The 21,696-nt window shown below is 40.7% G+C and overlaps 1 protein-coding gene across 4 annotated transcripts in view; it reads right to left on the bottom strand.

Moving 5' to 3' along the window:
* Positions 1–3,789: 3,789 nt before the first annotated feature.
* PLXNB3 (plexin B3) overlaps positions 3,790–21,696 on the bottom strand; it is a 63,242-nt gene continuing 45,335 nt past the window's right edge. For all 4 annotated transcript variants that reach the window (XM_063294225.1, XM_063294223.1, XM_063294224.1 and 1 more), the window contains 10 exons: positions 21,024–21,342; positions 20,747–20,850; positions 19,929–20,016; positions 18,491–18,660; positions 17,675–17,835; positions 17,389–17,536; positions 7,437–7,501; positions 5,975–6,050; positions 4,807–4,881; positions 3,790–4,624 (listed from right to left, as the gene is read on the bottom strand). In XM_063294225.1, the coding sequence (XP_063150295.1) occupies positions 4,520–4,624; positions 4,807–4,881; positions 5,975–6,050; positions 7,437–7,501; positions 17,389–17,536; positions 17,675–17,835; positions 18,491–18,660; positions 19,929–20,016; positions 20,747–20,850; positions 21,024–21,342 (1,311 nt within the window). In that variant the 3' untranslated portion in view covers positions 3,790–4,519. The remainder of the gene's footprint in view (positions 4,625–4,806; positions 4,882–5,974; positions 6,051–7,436; positions 7,502–17,388; positions 17,537–17,674; positions 17,836–18,490; positions 18,661–19,928; positions 20,017–20,746; positions 20,851–21,023; positions 21,343–21,696) is intronic.

Consider the following 21,696-nt stretch of genomic DNA (forward strand, 5'->3'; position numbering starts at 1 on the left):
CTTTGTAGGTATAGATACATCCCAGCATCTAAATATCTTTTCCAAGGCTTTCGTGGTTACTCTGCCAAGTGTCTTGACTGCTTGTTTCTTTACTATTGATGGTTGATCTTAAAAGGCAGAAGCTATCTACTACTTCATTATCTTCTCTGTCAGTTCTAAGGCTGGTGGTTGTACCTGTTATCATCTAAATTAAATGTTCATCTGAATTAGATGAACCAAATATTTTTAAAGTGTTGGGGAAAGTACTTCACTTTGAAGCCCAAACTAGCATTCTGTAAAATAGATGACATGTTTCAAATATTGGGGAGTGTATTTGGATATTGAATTCATGCCTTCTGGTTTGTAGCACTGTATGCGGTGGATATCTGGCTTCTACACTGTTCCATCTCCCTTTTCCATTGCATAACTTCCTAAGTACAAGGACCTTAAGGATGATGCTTTCAGTCTTGTGGGATCCTGTTATTGTATTTATAATATATTTTGAATACAATTCCTTAAGACTTAAAAGTTCATTATCTCTTAACTGAAATTACAAGAGATGTGGAGAAATATGATTATATCACATGTCTTTTGGTAGGGAGGGAGATTGTTTCTAACTTTTCATCTCTTTCTTTATCTATTGAATTTATACACTGCCAACATCACTCTGATTCCTGGAAGTTTTAATCCTTTGGGGGACCTCAACCTACTTAGAATACACACACACTACTACACTTAACAGGTTATAACAAACAGTTGAGCCTCCGAGAGTGGACAGCCTGTAGCTTCTTAGGACAGCACATTTGTATTAATCTTATTTACTAAACTGAAGCAACCTAAGTGGAATGCCCATTACTAGAACAGAAATTAGCAGTCAGAATACCTGGGTCACTCTGTTCTGCCCATCAAGTGCTGTCCGTGGCTCTCAAACTAGAGTGGAAAAAGTAACAATGTAAGGACAGTGACATCTGTTAACCAAATTTGTCAATTTTGGGCAGGAAAAATTGAGTCAGTGACTTTCTAGTCAAAACATTTTCACACATCAGGGTTTCTGTAGTTTTACAAGGTTGCAGATCTTCTGTACTTTTCCCACAGAGGACACCAGAGTAGTTTCTATCCTGTACAGTTTTTTTAAAACCACCGCCACATATAGCTAGCATGTCAGCATAACTTCCCAGTCACTGCTGGTTTTCCATGTATATTTTTTAATATGGAAATTCAGTCATGAACCTTGACTCTGTTTGTAGGTTCAAATGATATGGTCCAAGTAGTGGCTAATCACCCTAATGAATTCAAGCTAACAAGGTTTAGGGCTTAAGCCCAAGGTATTTGGGAGCTCTGCTAAGTAGGAGTCAAAACTAGAGGTACCTACTAAAAGTATTTTTGAAGGAAATGAGGGATAAATTAAGCTATAGTGAGGAATAAACTAAAATTCACACACTAGAAAGTTCCCTTCACTTACAACTATCAGAATCTGAACCCTAAGCATACATCTCAAAACAGCTGGTAGGTGTTGGTGCAAATCTAATTTTGTACTGTGAGACTGGTTGGTTTTAGGGAATATGGAACATTTCTTCTGAAAGTTCAAGTGGTTTCCTGCTATTATAACCATCTGTAAACATTGTGTGCTGCAACGCTGGTGTATTGGCTGCTAGAAATAACCACTAAAGTTCTGCTATGGGAGAGTGATGTGGCAGGTGCTAAGCCACCATGTCATGAGCTAATTTGAATGCTTCGGATCTCAGCAGGCAACCTATGAAGACCAATTGCCAATTCTTCCAAAAATGAAACTATGATCCCTGACTTCATAAAAGCCCTTTTCCTCCTTCAGGGCTTGGATATGGACTTTGAAAAAGCAGGATAGAAAAAATATTGACACTTTGGACATTTGGTGTTGGAGAAAGTCCTGGGAATACCATGGGTAGCCAAGAAGGCAAACAAATGGATCATAGAACAAATCAATCCAGACTCAAGGCACGAAAGACCTGGCTCAAAATATCCTACTTTGGACACAGTATGCAAAGACCTAGCTCTCTTGAGAAGTCTACAATGCTGGGAAAAATGGAAGGAAAGAGAAAGGGATGATCTGCCGCAAGATGGATGGACTCAGTTACAGTGAACGGTGCACTGTTGGAAGGCCTGAAGGACCAGGTTGGGGACAGACCATTCTAGAGAATTCTAGCTATGTAGTCAGTAAGAGCTGACATCGACTTGAAAGCACGCAATCATAATTAGGGCTTGGATCACCTGAAGATGGCTTTATCACTGTATCAATCACTGGAAGAATCCCCAGCTTCATTAACAGGCATTATTCTTCTGCATGACAGATCTGCTACAAGAAATGGGCCCTTATACCTTCCTTGTTTGTTTTTTACGTAGCGGCCCCTGGCTGATCTTGTTTTGGCTCCAAAGATAAGTGGAGTTTCCTTAATACACAGCTGGAAGACAACCAGGCAGTCCCTGGGCTTGAGCTAGACTAAAAAGTTGAAAAATCCCAGAAGAAAGTAATGGTAAATTACTTCCATATTGATCCCCCCGCCCAATGTGAAGACAAACTCAACTTTGTAGCATCTTTATCTTACGTTGTTTGCTTTTTAAGAACATTTGATCACTAATAGGATGCGCATTTTCCTTGAGGAAATATCTGCAGAATTCTTTGTCCCAAGTAGACAGATCAACTTGCTGGGAAATTGTATGCATATGTATGTGCTTCCCATATCAGCCTCATAGTTATAGCCTGTGACCATTGCCATTGATAGGTGATAATGGTTTATGTCTGCTCCACAGCTATTTTCCTGCCTTGATGCATATGTACATGTACACTAATACACCTGGCTCCTTGCAGTTTTCTCAAGGAGCATTCACCATCATGACAGGCACCAAACATCATATTTAGGAATCCCATTCTGCCAAATTACTAATTACAATCCTGATTGGTTCCCAAAAATAGACCCATTCCTTTTCAATGGAATGATAAATATCAGTGGTCTGTACCCATAAATGACTGCCTTCTACTTTAAAAAAAATGTTTGCATATGGAATAGAGATGGGTAAAGCAAGATCTAGTTTGCTCAACTACTGTTACCTGTTGGCTTTGCCCAAAGCTCTTGCCCTACATCCTAGCCACTGTCATTAATCACCATCATAGAATGATAAGGTTTGGAGGGGCCATGTAGGTCTGAGTTCAACCTTCTATTCAATGCAGAATTCCAATTTAAAGCATCTCTGACAAATGATGGTCCAACTCTGCTAACATTTCCAATGATAGGGAGCCTACAACTTCCCTTTTGAATTGGATCCACTGTTGTCTGGCCTGTCTGTAACTTAAGCCAGTTCCTGACCCACCTTTTTAAGGAGGAGAATCAGATGAACTGAGGCAAATAAAAACGAAAGATCAAATTATAAGTCTGACAAATTAAAGATAATATATATTCCCAGATCTAGATAAAGCCCACTTCAGGATTCTTAAAGCATTCCAATATGAAACTGATGATGATCTTACAACATTTTATTTCCAAGGACTGGAAAACAACTAATGTGACTCCAATTTTAAAAAGTAATCCAGAAAGATACAGAAAAATATAAGCCAGTTGTCTTTTACATCTGTTCTAGATAAAGTGCCAAAAAGATTATTAATAGAAAATAAACATATACTTAAATTTATTATTATTCCCTGTGTATTTCATAATTTTCTGCTTCTGCCATATTAAACATTACAGTTTATAATAACTTCTGCATTCAATCCTGGAACTGCAGATTGTGAACCCCATCTTAGAATCTGTAAGTAAATCAGACAATAGTATTTTTCTGAAAAGTTTTTTTAATTCTTCAAAATTTCATTAAAATAAATACAATCGAAGAGCAGAAGGCTCCCATATATACATAAAATTGGGGAGGGTAAGGGCAATAGATGGGAAGAGTTAAGATAAAGACCAGTTAGAGTCTACTCTTCATACAGAGGAAATTTAAAATACGGTATTATCACCAATTGCAATATTAGTGCATTATAAGCCAGGAAATAAGGTCTGGAAGGGATAAAATCACCAAACCCCCAATCCCAGATCTGTAGTGGTCAGCAGGGAGCTGCCCATTAGCCCACTGATCAAAAGTGGGATGCTGTAGGGTGCCCAAAATAAATACACCATTTTTATTTACAAAGCCAGTGTTCCAAACAGGGATTACTCCCTTTGCAGTTAGTTTTTAAAAAGAGAGAATGAGCACCAAGTGCAAAAGAGCCTTATAGATACATGCAGTTAAGGCACTGGGGGTAGAAGGGGAGAAGTAGTGTGGTGGCCATTTTAAACTATTTTAGATGCCCATGAGTGAGATTGTGCGATGCTGTCTGGCACCTGAAAAAGTTGCTGATAAATGCATAGTGGAGAATTTTCAGGATAAATCTACTTGCCCCTCCTCAGCAATTGCAGAACATGGTTGCTGTGCAGTAAGTCTCACTGAAGTTGGGAAGATTTACTTCTGAGTAAACATGCTTAGGATTGCAGTTACTGGTGCTGGATCTGGGTAGACAGCTGATTTAGGAATGTTATAAGTCAGTCACTTTGTTCTCTACAAGAGCTGCAATCTGTTGCAATCGATATGCTAGCTGCATCTTTTGGCCCAATGGATCATCTTCTAGTGCACTGATTATCTGCAGAGAACACAAACAGACAAAGCCAGTTAAATTCCTGCCCATCCTGTTCAGAAACCTTTTGCTACCTTTTCTCTCCTGCACTCAACCAATCTGCACCATCTCCCACAGTAACTATTCTATATCTCTCCTGATCTCTCCCCACCCCCCATGACTAAGTTCCAATAAATGTATTACTATACCTGGTCATAGTATTTGTTAATATAGTTGTAAAGTTCTTGCAGAGCCACCAAGCAATTGAGATCAGAGGAATATTTCTGCCAAGACAAGATGAAAAAATATTAGTTTTGTCAATCACTTTTTCATATCAATACAGACAAACCACCATTATATTTTCCATATATTTATATACATACAACTGTCCAAATGCTTGACTATCCTTGCAACCTGTATCCATAATAATTCTACAAAATTGTAATTTGTGTCCATTTAGCAGATCAGGGAAGTGATCACAGATCACAGCACTCTCAATTCAAGGTCGATCCAAGAAACTCTTTTCTATTTTGTGCTGGTAGCCCATTTCCATATTGTGGAACCCTATTCAGAACTAATATGACCTACTTCCAAATAAAATCTGTTCCAAAGGACACATACCTAACCTGTTGTATTTTTAGTCAACTCAGATTTCTGCGTGTTACAATTAAATATGGCAGGGTAGGGTTCCAAGCAGTCTCTACTGTCAAACTAAGGAAGAGGCTTTGTTTTTATAACAAATCTCCGTTGGGCTGCACCAAGTGTAAGATATATTATATCCAATGTACCCAAAGTAATCCTGGTAATATACAAGCTGGGCCTTCCTCTGGATTAAGAGGGTTTAGTGCATTTCACAGGACTAGTGTAAGATTACTGAAAAAACAACCATGAAGCACACTTTCTATACTGAAGTTCAATATAGAAATTATCAGTGTTACAATTTATTCATTCATCTGGGGCTTTTTTGTAGTATGAAGCAAACCTATGTTAGCTTTAGGCTTACTGACATGAGTGTTCCCCAGTACAGGAAAAAGTTGGTCTATATGTTCCCACTCTGCAACGTACTGGACACGTGAACAAAGATTTGACTTTCCGTATATGCTAATTTAAACAAATAGATTAATATCCTGGGCATAGCAGAGGAATGCAAATAACCTGTTTGACTTGGCTGAGCTTATATACGCATGTGTATATATAAAGGGGACAAAAAGGGGCTTGTATAATGACCAGTCATTTGGGAGCAGTTGTTTAGGTTGCCCACAGACTTCCTCTTAATTAAGTTTACGTGGCTAGTTCATGGAGCTGACAGGATTTTTTTTTAATATACTATTTTGGTTCTCAGTCATGAACAAGGGAATGTTGGCATTTATTTCTTACCCCTGAGAGTTCAGTCAGGGCTGAGTTCATCTCTTGGTAGCTGGCAGGAACAGTCTGTTGAATATCCGCATAATACCTGATCACAAAGGTTTGGGAGAGAAGGCAAACATTTGTAAATAGACAAAAGAGCATAGGGAAGACCAGCCCCTGCGATAAATGCTTCAGATCATTTATTCTGCCTAAACCAGTGTTTTTCCAACTTGGCAGCTTTAAGATGAGTGGACTTCAACTCCCACAATTCCCCAGACAGCATGGGGATTCAGAATTCTGGGAGTTGAAGTCCACTCATCTTAAAGTTGCCAAGTTTGAACACCACTGGTTTACATGGTGCTGAAATACTGCTCCCAACATCCCTCACCATTGGCCTTGCTGGCTTGATTTGCCGGGGAGTGTAGTTCAGTAATACAAGGAAAGTCACAAGTTTCCCATCATTGTGAGTAGCTACCCAGACTCAATGTCAGTGGCCAGAAGTATTAAAGTATGTTATTTTTTTTCCCCACCAAGCAGGATTTCCTAATGATCAAGAATGAAAAGGCTTTTGTGAAACGTAAGTAAGACTGTTCAAGAGCCATCACAACCCGGTCTGAGATCCTTAGAGCTCAAGTATACCCAGAAATTATAGCTTCTTCCGTGGGAATCCTTCCTCTGCTGCACATCGACCAGCTGCCCTACACGTTGTTGGATTATGTCTCTTACCAGCTCCACTTCTCTCTTTTTAGAGTACAACAACATTTATTGAAAACTAGCAATATCGATAAACAAATGCTAGATGCCAACTGCTAAACTTCCCCTTTTTCTTCATAAGGGAAGCTGAAAAATTGGGCAGTCCTCACAATGTGTACACAAGGCACTAAATGCAAGAGGGGAGATCTACTGCCAATTCATGATTATTAGAATACATGGATGGAGTGAAAGTTGTATGTATGTTGTCAGTTTGCAAAAGTGCAGAAAACCTGTAGAAGTCAGCTTCCTTTCAAGGTCTTAATTAAATACATGATAGTTTCTAATGTTTTGGTTATAAAGATAATGTTTGAAACTGAAGTGTTTATGCTACTGTTTCTCAACCTTAGCAACTTTAAGATGTGTGGACTTCAACTCCCAGAATTCTGGGAGTTGAAATCCACACATCTTAAAGTTGCTAAGGTTGAGAAACACTGGTTTATGCAAAACCTGAAATCTCTAAAACCAAAAGACCTGGCTGTGTCAGATTTCCTGTTGTTCGAAATGCTGGGGGGAGGAAATGGAAACCATTGAGTACCCTGTCTAGGTCCTTGTCCCTTTGTAAATGCTAGTAAAAGCAGTATAGTATTATGCAAAATGAGGGAAGGTATACAGATGAAACTGCAAATTAATCTTTCCTTATTTGTTTTTACTCAATATCTGTGCACAGCTCCCTTTCATCACCTCTTGTTTTCACGAAGGGCACTTTTTAAATGGTATTTTACATTTTGCTCACACTTACTTCTCCACCATTTGTTTGTAATGTGGGATTTCTCTGGCATAGAGTAGTTTGTTGACTGGTGAATCCTGAAGTAAGAGAGAAAAGCAAGAAAAATCAGGAACATTTAAAAAAATGAGGAAAAAACATAAACAAGCATCATAAATTATGTTTCTCTTTCTAGTTATGACCACCTTTCCAAATCTCAAATCCATGGTACTTGAGAATTACAGTATGTGAATTGTCATCCAATGTATCTGAGAGGTTTACAAATTGGGAAAGCTGAGATATGACAGAATGGGTACTGGTTTACTTTCTAGGCTGGTCAGGGCTAAGTTTGCAAACAGAACTGCACTGCATTTCTGTTCCCAAAATGATGAGTTGGCGTAGTTCTCTGGATAAAACATTGGATCTGCACAAGAGAAGGCTAGGTTCAAATCCTCCACTAGGCATAATTGTTTCACTTGTTTGTGGCTTAGTGTGTTGTGCAAACCCAACCAATTATGAACAAATCATGGTAAAACCTGTTAACTTCATGTCATCTGCAAATGTAATCAGCTTCAGAATTCAAGTCAACACTAAAAGCCACATCAGTATTTTGTACAACGATATTAGCTGCCTGCTTTCTATTCAGGAAGAAGCCAAGGAACACATTTTTAAATAAAGAAAGGAGAAAAACGAAGAGATCAAGTCAGCATTTTGTATGAGCCGGGCTTGAGTTCCAGAGCCTGTTCTAAATGCAGTTTTCTGCATAGTTGATATAAAGTTAGCAATAGAGGGAAAATAAGAAAGGACATTTCTCTTGCAGTGTCTTAACCTGCCCCATACCAGAGATGAAGTTGCAGGGTTTCTAATTCAAGTGACAGGACTTCTAGGGAATCTTCAGCCCTACTACCCCTTAGGTCCTAAAATTTGCCTGACGTTGCTTCAAAATCTACCAGACTTGAACTCTGTCCCACATTTTGACATGCTTTTGCAACTAAAGAGAAAAAAACGGTCAGGTTTAACAGGCTTGAAAGCTAACGGTCAAGGATAACTTTTCCCAGACAGGCATCTTACAGGCACGTTGGACACCAAATCCCTTAACCATTGGCCGTCTGGAGAACGCTTGTTTGGAGAATACTAGGCAAGGAAGTGGGAGGTATATGGAATGAGCTAGAGCAGTGTTCTTAAAACTTTTTAAACTCTCAGGACCCCTTCCCCCTCTTAAAAATTATGAAGGGCCCTAAAAGAGCTTTTGTTTGTATGGATTATATTTATCGATATTTACTGTATTAAGCATTAGAATTGATGCATTTGTGGAATATTTATTTATTGAATCAAGTAAAAATAACATTAAACCCATTAGACATTAACATAAATAAATGAAAAACCTTATTTTTTAACAAATAAAAAATAATAATGAGAAGAGTGACATAGTTTTAAATTTTTGCAATTATCTTCAATATCTGGCAAATAATTTTGATTTTATGGACCCCTGAGGGGGTTTTGGGGGATGTTAAGAAACACTGAGTTAGAAGAACAAAACATGAAGGGGAAAAATTCCCCATGTCCTCATTTATGAGTGGAGACCACCCAATCTGCTTGAGCCAAGTTTATTTGAACAGCTCTGGGGACAGACCACAAGGTTCTGCCCACTGAAGGAGGGTACAAACAACGCATAATAAACGCTGACCAATAAGGATGTCAAATGCCAGTCATAAGATGAGTTAGATTTTCTGCTTATAGTGAGATAAGCAAACTAATGAAGTGGAGGTTGACACTAATCAGTTTTGTGGTTAGTTACTTCCTAGTTACCATTTAAAAATACAAGTGCTGATTTAAGATAACTTGTGAGCCAGCATCTGCAGAATGCCTAATTAAGCTGTGAAGGAGGCTTACTTAATGGAGACCTTGTCTTTACTAGGTGGGAAATTTGTACCGGGCGTGTACCAGGCTTATGTGACAAGGTCTCCTCCATATGAAAAAAAAACCGAGTACGTGAACCTGGAAGAGCTGCGTAGGAGGAAGAAAAACAGGTTTCTTTTTTACTCATACTCTTATTTTCTACATGAACAGGTTATTTATTTATTTTTTATGGATAATGGGACATTGTGTTACTGGCCTCTGCTAGTAGCCCAGCGACAGAGTTATCATCTCCATCAGTGATACAGACTTATGTCTTTCATCTCATTAAACCCTTCTGAATCATATACAGGCAATTTACAAAAGACAGGCCCCAGTAGAGGGTTAAATATGTCACGCTCATCCAACAAGCTCCCCCCATATTTAGAATATGGCTAAGGGCGTTTTCACGAGGGAGATGAAAAAGAACACCTGTTAGTCTGAAAGATGCAAGCTAAATAAACAATGTGGAGTCAGCCAACAAATGGAAAAAAAAAGAAGTGTAAAACCCAAAGCACGTCCGTCTATGTCACACAATTGATCTCCCGAATGGACTTCACTACCATGAGATGTGGGGGCAATCGCTGGCTTATGATGACTTTTCAAGAGAGCAATTTGGAGAGAATTATAGGTCTGTCAGTGATGCTTAGCTGCCTAATAAAATCAAAGAGGCAGTGGCGTAATGCTAAATGTCATGTTCTGGGACTAAAGGCTATCAGCTTCACACCCTGCTTTTTTTGCAGCTTTCCAATAGTGCTGGCCTGGTTGCCATTGGGAATAACCGGTCTGATCCGGGGAGGAGGAGTACAAGCAACCTGGCTGGGCTGCTGACACATTTGAGAGCATGCAATGGATGCACTCACAAAATGTCGCGGTGTTTACAGGGTGAAGGAACCTTTTATCATCTTTGTGGACTTGTGAGAAGGCTAAAAAGTTCTGGGACCAAATATGTATTACTATTCAAAAGATTCTTAAAGTAAATATACAAAAAAAAACCCCCAGAACTGTTTCTTCTGGGGTTGATGGAAAAGGAGTTAGAGAAACAACATGGAGTTTTGCTGTTATACATGATTACAGCTGCAAGACTTTTATATGCACAACGATGGAAAGATCCACAAATGCCTACGGTTGAAGATTGGATTGTTAATTTGTTTATTTATTTATTTATTTATTATTCAAATTTCGCCACTGCCCATCTCCCCCCAAATGGGGGACTCTGGGCGGTTTATAATAAAAATAAATAAATTACAATAAATTAATGGACTAGAACTTGCATTTTTGTATGTAAGTAAGTAATGTATATACTTAAGTAATGTATGTATGTAAATGATGCTTTGTTTTGCAGTCTAGCAGTTTTCTAATTAATTAGCTAAAGTCAAGGGATAAGGCTACCAGATCTGGATAGCAAAAATCTAGATGATTGCTAGACAGCATCAAAGAGATGCAGGAAATTCTAATTTTTTTTACTGGAAGTATCTGGGTATATGCTGGTACCTATAGCCATCACTGTGCATAACCTTGCAAGGAAGCTCTTTTAAAATTCCTACACATAGTGAGTAGGATTGATGAAATTAGCCCTTGTAGCTAATTTCAAATATTCAACCCATTTCACATTCAAATTATAAATGTTTTGGTTTTTTGCAGCTTAAAATCCTATGTTGGCCTAAGCTGATTTAAATCTTGCAGCTGGGCATTCAAGAGAACCCATTTGAAGGGAAAGCTTCTTGTGAGATGGGCAGCTATATAAACTTGATAAAAAAATAATATAAAAAAGAGCTTTCTCTTTTATCGGCCAATATTTTGGAGCACTCATAGCCCTAACAAAGTTACTTCTCTCAGATGACCAGACCAGGACACTTCTGAAAGGGAATATGGCAGAATGCCAGATGTGCTGGAGAAGCTTTTGAAAAAGAGCTTGGACTAGACCAGTAATTAGAAATGAAAATGCCTGTATCTAAAAAAGACAGCATCCTCAAAGGGATAAAAAAAGTCTGAGGGAAGCAACATATTATTTGGTTACCCAAGAGGAAGCAACAGCAAGGTTTGGTCTGGTCTGACCAGTTCTATGGGATATTATGGGAAACTGTGAGAGAGCAACTTTTGCAGCAAAAATGAGAAGTAAAAGCTATTTTGCAACATATCATCTCATCTCTAGAGCTTTAGGTTTTCCACGCACATCAGAAAGTATTTTACAAATAATATTCCTCAGATGTCTGATTATTACTTGTATTGGACTAAGCGATGATTAAGAAGGTTTAGTTTTATGAAAAAAAAGGGTTTTTTTAAACAACTGCTTGACAGTTTATAAAGTATGTTGTAGGCAAAACAGCCCTTCCTCAGGGAATTATAAAAATAGAAGCTTTCCAGAAATTCCAAAGGAAGACTGAAAAACTTAGAATGCAAGTCTGTTTCCAGAGAGCAAATTAATTATATTAATTTTAAAAGAAGTCTGTGTCCCTGAGCATGCACTAAACATTTTTTATTTTAGCCTGGTACTATATAAGCTGAGGAAAAATGAAGATCAGTGTTTATATCAGAAAGAATAGAGGCCAAAGTCTTGTACTCTAGATATAGAGACCAAAGGCTGGTATGCCACATAAGCATCCTGGCAATCTCAGATGTCATTACGAATAAAAACAAAAAGATTTGAAAGTGTGGGCAACTCCTGGGGAAATTTCAAAAGCCACAGAGGCAACTGAAGAGGGTTTCTATGGTACAGGGCCAGGGCTTTGTGCCCTGTATGGTTTTTTGAACAACAGAAAGGAAATGCTTCAAGCTGCATAATGATGTTGTGGGGAAAAGAGGAGGAAGGAGTATTAGGTATGTTCCCTGCCATGAGTTATTTATAAAAATAATAAAGGCGGGATAGAAAATAAATACATAAATACCCAGATATAGGACTCATCCACAAAAAAACCTTGCCCGATGTGAGTATGGTCACTTCAAGGGCAGAAATGCATGACTCTATCACTCCCAGCCTACTGGAAAAGCAACTTCTGCCTGCCCTTTTCTACTTCACATCAAAAGGAGTGTTCCCTGTCCTCCTGCTGCACTTTATTTCATTGTAGGCAAACACACTCCAACTGGCTACTGTGTCTCATGGCAAGAACACTCCCGTCCCCTTCGTTGACTGACTGCTGCCCTCCAGGCTATTTTTTTTACAAGTTCACTGATGAAATAGTAAAAAGGTGAACCTGTCATTAAAAAATAAAAAGGTGAAATTGACCAGAGTTCTGCCATTTTTCCTATCTAGCATAACACTATGTTTTCTTTTTTTAAAATCAGTCCAAGAGAAGGAAAGGAGCAGGGGAATCCACTAATTCAACCAGCTTCATTTTCATCTGATTTATGAGTGGGAGTTCAGCAACATAAAAGCCTGTAGTCTACAGTATATGATGCCAGCTGATTATCTCCTAAATATACACATGTTTACTTGAAAGTAGAATGGTTTCATTCACTATGTTAGATACCATGATACAGTAGGGGGAAAATTACACTATAAATTTACATACCTGCAAGGGAAAGTGTTTAGATGTGGGAAAGAATATGTTTTGCAATCTAGAACATTAAGCAAAATGATGTAACTCAACTAGAAATGCCTGAAAGGGAAATGGACTTGTGAGTTTGATGGGAGTAAAGCCATTCCCACACCATCAGCAAAACGGTTGTTGAAATCAGCATTTCTGCAGGAGGGTTTGAAGCAGGCCAAACCTACACATGGCATCTTGAAACCAGGATGATGCTTAATGCATAAAAACTGCTCAGAAAGTGGAACGGGATTCCAGCTCATGCGTTAAGCCTCTTGTATTATAGAATTCCAAAACATTTATCCCAAATGTGGCAAGACATGAATTGCCATGTTCATATTTGAAATCAATTAGTCAAGTAGTGGTCAGGATATACCTTACATGTCCTCTTGCTTTAGATGGGATATTGGACAAGATAATTCCTACTAGAAGGACCACATATATCCTAGGAGCTAATTAACATGGAGCGCAAGCTACCTGTGGAACCTTCCTGCAATTCTCCTAAGCACAAAGTCTCCTTGGAATACAGAACAATTTTTGAATGGACCTTCTTGGCAGAGTAACTCCTGACTATTGCTGCCCCTTCATTCTGTTAATGGCTTGAGGGAGCTTACAAAAATAGCAAATAGAGAGGCAATAATAAAGACAATTAAACAACAAACATAAAATACTAAAAACTGAAACAATAAGCATCATATCTTCAAGCACTACAACACTGAAAGGGTTGGGTGAATCAGTATGTTTTCAATTAGGTGCAATTGAAGCAAGTTTGACACCTGGTGACTGTATGGACAAATGTTTGCCATCTTAACCTGTCTTTAGTAACAACTCCAACTTCTTCCAAGAACACTCTAGTAAATTCCCCATACCTGTTCATCCTGCTTATCTGTTGTCTTTCTACTCTTCTACTTTCCTCAATCTTACCAAACTTAATGATTTTTCTCTAGTCTGTCATTTGCTTATATTGCATGTCTGAAGTATGTGAATTTCTGCTTGCTGTCATTGCAAGAGAACAATTAGCTTTTATTTATTCTAGAAGCCATTGATTGGTTCTCTTTGCCATCCATTATACCCTGAGTAGCCATCTCCAAATCCATAATTTCAGTGTCTATATTATTTTTTTCTTTCCCACAATGTCCAGTTTTCACAGCTCTCCATAACCACTACTTTAAGAAATGTCACTATCATTCATAAACTTGTGAATCTAAGTTTGTCACTGCCTTCATCCCTAGGTCAAGGAAAACATCAGGAATCACTTTGAAGTCCTGAACCTCTTTGATAGAGAACCAGAGGAATTATGGAATGAATTTAAAGAAATTGTTAAGGAGGAATGTGAAAAGAGACTGCCAAAAATGAAGAAAGAGAAGGCCAACTGGTTGTCAGAACAAATTGTGGAATTTGCCCAGAAGTGAAGAGAAGCCCACACCAAGAAAGACAAAAATACCATGGAGAAAATCTATCTGTGTGGTCACTAGGAATCGAAAACGACTTGCTGGCACATAATCGTCCCTAGGATTTACTTCTCCAGCATAATGCCAATCTCAATCTATTTTTAAAGCCAAGAAAGCAAAGCTACTGTATCTATCATTTTCCTTTCTTCACCACCAACTGCATGTAGTGTCATCTATGTATCAGCAGCCACTAAATATTTTGCTCTCCAGTTGTGATTCCAGCTGTGATCTTTTCCAATCCTACCAGAAGTTACTATGCATTCTTGCCTCTCTCTCACTCCTATCCCTCTTCTGAACTGCTTTGTTTCTCAAAACTCAGTTCTTAACAGGATCTCCTTGTTCACTGTAACAATTCCCCAGAAGGCCTTGCTGTAATCAGTGAGGCAAAAGTCAACCTCCTTCATGTATTCTCTCACTCTTTTCATTAGCCATCTTACAGTTGTTATTTCTTCTGCCTTTTCTGTAGCCTGCTTGCTCATTTGGCATTACTTTCCCTACATATGTCTCTAATATTATTTTAAAGAAAAACACTGTATGAGGAATTATGCCATGACTTGGTAATCTGTGCATCCTCTTGCATCTCCCTTCACCAGTATTTTAGGCATATAAACTAAACTTTTCTTATTTCTATGCCATATAGTCTTGTTTTTAGTCTCTCCCTAAACTGTATTAGGAAGCAACGGCTTCAGTGATGCCATAACACAGAGCCCATCACAGAAAAAGCAGAATTATCCATTGGTGTCAAATGCTGCAGGACATCCAAAAGGTGTCCCGCTGATTGGAAGTAATGAAAGGCATTATATACCATTGTGAGAATCCTGAACTGAGCTAAGAAGGCAATTGGCAACAAATAGATGCTTTGAGAAACGCCATTCATTGCCCATGCTGCCATGTATTTGGCCAGCTGCAATTTATGAACTGTCTTTAAGGGTTGTACCATGAGGAGTGTATTATAATAATCCAACACTGAGGCATCAGCAGAAATCACCAAAGCCAGGTTTCTCTCCTCCAGGTAGGGATACACCTAGTTCATCAGCCAAAGATGACAGTCTTCCCTGCCACAGGTGTTATGTTGTTTTCCAGTGTTAAATGTTTAATCCAAGAGGACCCCATATCCTTAAGGGAGAGTATAACCCTATCCAGAACAGGCATATTTCCCCAATCCTGAGACCCAGCCTCCAGAATCAGTAGTGACTCTATCGTATTTGCATTTAGTTTCAGCTTGTTCTCTCACAGAGAATCCTTTACAACCTGAAGTAATTCAGAAGCCCTAGAGACATCCAATCCTAAACTTGCAGGAAAGGAAAGATCTAAGTGAATATTATTTGTATACTGATGTCACTTAACACCAAAACCTGTGAATTACTCCTTCTGACAGCTTTATATCAAATGCTGTGGTAGACAAGAAAGAGCTTTGCAGAACTGCCAAGGATAATTCCCAAGGGTGTGAGCAGAAATCCCCTGGACTACTTTCTTGTAATGCCTGAAAAGATGGGAATGGAATCACTGCAAAACAACACCACAAGCCCCAAGCACTCCACCAGGATTCTGTGGTCAACAATATCAAAAGCCGCCAAGTCATCCAGCAATATCAACAAATTATAATCTGCTTCCTCTAAGAGCTCATGAAGATATGGCACCACCACTTTCTCCACCAGCTTAGCTAAATTTGGAACTGTGGACAACAGCTGATAGTTGTTAAAACTGATCCAGTCCAAAGATAGTGTCTGAGATCACAATAACCTCCTCTAAGGAAGTGTTAATGAGCTGAGTGATCATTGACAAGGTGGAGTCTTTAGGGGCCTATATAAGCCAAGTGGAGGAGGGATACAACAAACAAGTAATAGCCTACTTGTTGTCTCAAGAGACAAATTAGGAAACCGATTCAGATAAATGTTCTCAGATAATATGGTAGATACCCTAGATATAGTAAAGGTAAAGGTTTCCCTTGACATTAAGTCCAGTTGTGTCCGACTCTAGAGGGCAGTGCTCATCTCTGTTTCAAAGCCGAAGAGCCGGCATTTGTCCGTAGACACTTCCTCCGTGGTCATGTGGCCGGCATAACTGAACGGAACGCCGTTACCTGCCCGCCGAAGCAGTACCTATTAATCTACTCAAATTTGCATGACCAGCATGAATCTGAGAGAACTTGTCCAAAAAGAACCACCCAAACTGTTTTCCTTGGAGCATAAATAGAACTTGAGCACTGGCTCAAGCCACTAATAGCTGGAGCCAGTTGAAAAAGTACCCAACAACTCAACTTCTCTGTAACTGCTTCTTCTAGAAATGATGGTCTAATATGAGAGTTAAATACCTGGAGGACCTTATTTAGATAAGAGGTCAGACGGTCAAATACATGATGCCCTCTTAGCATTCCCAAACTAAATGCCCTCCAGTTATACTTGATTACAGCTAGGATCGCCCCTTTTGGCAATGCAGACTGAGGCAGTGGAATTATAGCTCAACCTTCCTGGAAGATACTAGATTGGGCAAGACTTCATTATCTTGTTGGGGTATGGAACAAATCAGTATTATGTGGCCCTGGTTCACCTAGGTGAGGCACACTACAGGTAGTCCTTATTTAATGACAGTAATTGAGCCCAGAATTTTCGGTGCTAAGCAATGTGGTTGTAAAGCGAGATGGCATCGCTTAGTGATGGCAATCCTAGCAATTCCCCTTGCCATTGTTAAGTGAATTTTACCAGTTGTTAGCTTGAGCACCCACCCCAATCCAAGCCATTCCGGGCTTGGTCCCTCCCAGCCCCGAACACTGCCTTCAGCTCCCCCCACCCACCTATCTCCCCCCCGCCATCTCTGCCTTTTGGAAGCCTTGCACCCTATGGCAAGCAAACCTTGAACCAGGGAGTTGAAGCACCCCTGCAGTCATAAGTGTGGGCAGGCTGCCAAGCGCCCCAATTTTGATCACGTGACCGTGGGGGCACTGCAACAGTCGTAATTTTGGGCACAGGTCGTAAATCCATTTTTTCGGCACCGTCGTAATTTCAAACGGTTGCTGATTGAATGGTCGTTAAGTGAAGACTACCTATAATATCAGATGCACTCAAACCCAGATCTGTCTCCCTGTTTACTCCACGTATACACATGCGGACTTACCCGGCCAACTTTGTGTTCAGCGGTTGTGCATGCATCAATAAACGTCTGAGCAATGACACTGAGATTTGCGTCCACGTTATCAGAGACACGCACATCGAAAATGAACTGTGGGTTCTTGAGGGTATTCACCCAGAAGCGCAGCAACAGACTGAGATGGGTGGAAGAGAACATATGTTAAAATTGAGGGACTCATGGCATCTATCATCTGCCAATCTTCAGCCTTTCAAACCTCTGCCTTCTTCCAGTCCTGGACAGATCAGTCTTGATCAGCCCATGCAATTCTCACCTGTTGGTTTTCCAGATATGCAGAGTCTCTGGTTCAGTAACCCCATGCCGTGTTGCCAGCTCATCCAATAGGTCAAACAGATACTTGACAGCAATTGGTACTGGGCGATTCACACTCAGCACTGCCTGGAACGCATCATCCACAAACTTCTGTAGTGTTCCCTATGGAGGGTCAACAGGAGGAAGAGAAGGGCCTTAGAGAGCTGCTGATGCATTTTTTAATTAATTAAAAATGCAAAATACCATCAAAATATCAATATTTAAACGTTGTAAACATTACAACATCACTATTGCATTCCTAACACTTGCAACCTATAGGAAGCCCTAGTAGATATGATAGCATGTTCTACTCTTTCCTGTTTTTTTTTTATCCAAGAGCTGATCCATAAGGGGAGCTCTCCTCTATTTTATTGCTCTTTGGTGAGCAATTTTGTCTAAAGCTTTGCAACCATCAGACAAAGAAACATTTGTCTGAGCAAACCAAATTCTCAGAATTTCATTTTAAACAGTTCCCATGATTATGTTCCTGTGCCTTATCATGGTCAGTTTCTCGTTTAGTTTCTTGTGTTGTCTTCTCATTCACCCTGAAAGTACATCAAGGATGCCTGCAATACAATGAGGACCTAAACAGTGCAGAAGTAAATGGGGAGAGGTGGTGAACTGCTTCTTTCAGGGAAGCTGGTTTGTCTTTCCTCCTTGTCTCAACAAGTGCCCGGGAATCCTAGTTGTGAAGCCACCGCTCTAAGGACCTGTGCATTTGAGGAACGAATGGGATGGCTGGGAGAGGCACTTCAAAACCACCATGCCTGTCTCTTACCTTCATGGAAAGCAAGCGGGTGAGATAGATCTCGGGAATGGCCTTTGCCCGCTCTCGCAGGCTGCTGCGCCGGCCTTGCTGCTGCTTTGTGGCTTCTGGTTCTTCGGAGGGCTTTACCAGGTGCCAGAGGCGTTGCCCCCCCTCCTCTCCATCCTCCAGCATTGGGGTGTCTGCAAAGGAGGTGGTGAGATCTATGAGGCAAGCCAATCCCCCCTTTACCACGTTTCCCTGACAGCCATCTTGTCTTGGGCATACCTGATGCTTGCAAGACCTACTGGTACCCCAATCTCGGGTACCAGCAGTAGTTACAATCAAAAGTGTGAGGGAAAGGATGAGGATGAAGCCTGCAGGGAGGAGGCTCCGGGAACCATTGGGTGACCACTGCAGCCCACTTATTGAAAAACAAGATGGACAGAGGCCAGGATCACAGAGGAGGTTGTTGATGATGTTACTTAGCTGGGCAGTGAAACGTCTGCAAGCAAACAACCAGACTCAAAAAGCACCAAGAACTCTACAGTTCAACCCTGACGTTCTTTTCTACTGGAAGTCTATATAAGCCTTCATAAAAGCATTTATCAACTTGTATCTAGGTAAAGGCCAGACCAGCATACCCCAAACTGTTGTCCTCACAACCACGGGCTACGCTGGCTTAGGAATTCTTGGAGCTGCAGTCCCAGCAGGTACTCATTTGTTATGTTAAAAGGTATATGTGATTTCATGTGCTAACACATCTCAAATCAATTTACAGTAAAAACACAATAAAGCTGTACTTAAAACATTATGAAAGCAATTTTAATGAAAGATTTTCTCCCCCTCAAAATTCATACTGTGAAAACCTGACTGATGAAATGCATTTTCATGAGGCACCTAAAAGCTTGTATAGCATGCACCTCCTGAATACCAGAGGGGTGGGCGTTCCACAGTGCGTGGACCACCACAGAGAAGGCTTCCCCATAAGCAGTCCCAAGCAGCATTCAGCAGCAGCAGGTTGTAGACAACCCCCCACCCCCGCTCTTAGTGACCAGCCGGGTTTACAAATCAAGAATGCAAGGTACATCACTCCAATTTTAAGTATAATTTGCACGACCAGTAATGGGAAGGAGAGGAGAGGAGAGGAGAGACTGGGAATCTCAAAGCATTATAAATATGAGGAATGGTATATGCTTTCTGGTGCCCTTCTAACGTGCTGGATTACAACTCCCATTATCCCCCAGACAGCATGGCCACTGGTGTTGTTAAGCAACACTGAACCGCAGAGAAGATGCTGTGTTGCGTAAGGCAGCAATGGTTCAAAACCAAAAATTGTTGCCTTTGTTTAACCCTGTTCAACGAATAACCAGAACTGGCTGGGTACACTTAAGCCAAAAGAAACAGCCCACATTATGGCTTACGAACAATGCACGAACCCAGCCACACCCTTGCGTTGAGAGACACTCACTTTCTCCAAAGAAGAAGCTTTGGCCTGTGCCTTGGGAAACATCATTGTGAAGGCGGGGAATGAGACTGACCGTGGCCCCATCAGGAACCTGTGGAAAGAGGAATGGAAGACAGCAAACAATGAAAAATGTTGAAGCACAGCAGAGTGGCTACAACAGCTAGTATGGCATACGTAATCAGCTAGTTAAACAGCTAGTGCTCTCTAATGTACGGGTGAATAGATTTTATCTTCCAGGGATTGCACATTATGTTTTCAGGCCCCAAGGGCTGCAGGGAAGTAATGAAGAGAGGGTCAACATTTTCCTTATTTGGGGAGGATTCCCAGTTTAAAAATAGCAAACGCTGTGCCCCTGCAGTATTAAGCCACATGGAAGCTTAAGATACTCATTTTCCTTGTTTGGGGTTTAATATGGAGCCTTGGATTTTCTGCATTTTGCTGTTGAACTTTGGTGGCACATTCTTAAGGCTGCAAACATAAGGTTGGGGAATGCATATGGCTTGCAGGTTGTTCCCCCCCCACCGCAACCTCTCCCCCGCCATTATTTTCTTCACTGTCATCTCACTTGCTCCCTGCATGTCCTGATTACCAGGAAACACACTGAGATAATGACTTGGTCTCTAATATTTATTAGTAGTACTTAACAAGAATCCTAACAAACTGAGGAAGCGTGGGAAAAACCCAGCCATATAAACCCCAAAGGTTAAGGCGGTCCCGATCTGTGTCTCTTTGAATGGCTGAACAGTTCCTCAGTGCTACGCATGCGCTTGACAGTCTGGGTGGGAGCCCCCTGCTCGCCATCCTTACTCATGACACTGCACCTTGTAATGTTGCAACGTGTTGAGCCTCTTCCACTGGTTCTGCATGACCGATGTCAGATCCTCATCTGAAAGGGTCAGATGGCCAGCAACACCTGAGCGCCATTCTGAGGGTGGGAGGGAATGAAGTGACAGGTAGGGGACTCCCACTTTCACATGTCCTCCCCTTCCCCAAAACCTACATAGCACAATCCGTGGAGCCACAGTCTGATACACAACACTGCATATAAACTAGCCAACCTCAATTGACTGGGAAGACTACAGGAAGGAAGTATCTTACCTAAGTCAAGGGAATGCACGGAGGGCCGCTGGGAGAAAGGCACACCCTTGTAGACCTGGTCCAAGATTTTTTCCTTCACTTGGGTGATAGTGTCTGTGTCGAGGACACGGGCTGGGATACGCTGCGTTTCGGCCCCACCACCAGGACCCCCCCGCACCAGGACTGTCAGAGTGAGAGGCCGATATTCCACATCCTCTCGGAGCAGTCGCCCATCATTCAGCGTCCGCTTGGCCTTGCCTGTCACAGCATCCACCGGGCCCTTATCCACCTGGTACTTGATGGCACGGAAAAGCATGTACAAGGGTTCACCAGCTACCTCCTGCATCAGGAGAGACAGAATGGATGAATCTCATTCTCTGCAGTTGAAACAGTCCCTGCTCCGTGGCAGCACACCTGCACTATGCTCCCGCAGGAGTTCCAGATGCTGACTTTCAAAAATCTTCCCTTTTTTTTTTTAAACAGACCATTTTCAGGCACAAAACACAGGGGTGATATTAGCCCTTAAAGAAAAACAGAAATCCTCCAACTCAAATGAGAGCATTTATGTGGCATGTGATAATAACCAGAAAAGGGGATAGACAGGATTTTCACTAGCTCAAGGAAAAGCTTAAATTCTTTGCATAATTCCAACCCAAAGCAGAATACACTGTTAATCAATCATTCAATCAATCAA

This window comes from Candoia aspera, chromosome 2, assembly GCF_035149785.1.
Source record: "Candoia aspera isolate rCanAsp1 chromosome 2, rCanAsp1.hap2, whole genome shotgun sequence".
Taxonomy (NCBI): Eukaryota; Metazoa; Chordata; class Lepidosauria; order Squamata; family Boidae; genus Candoia; species Candoia aspera.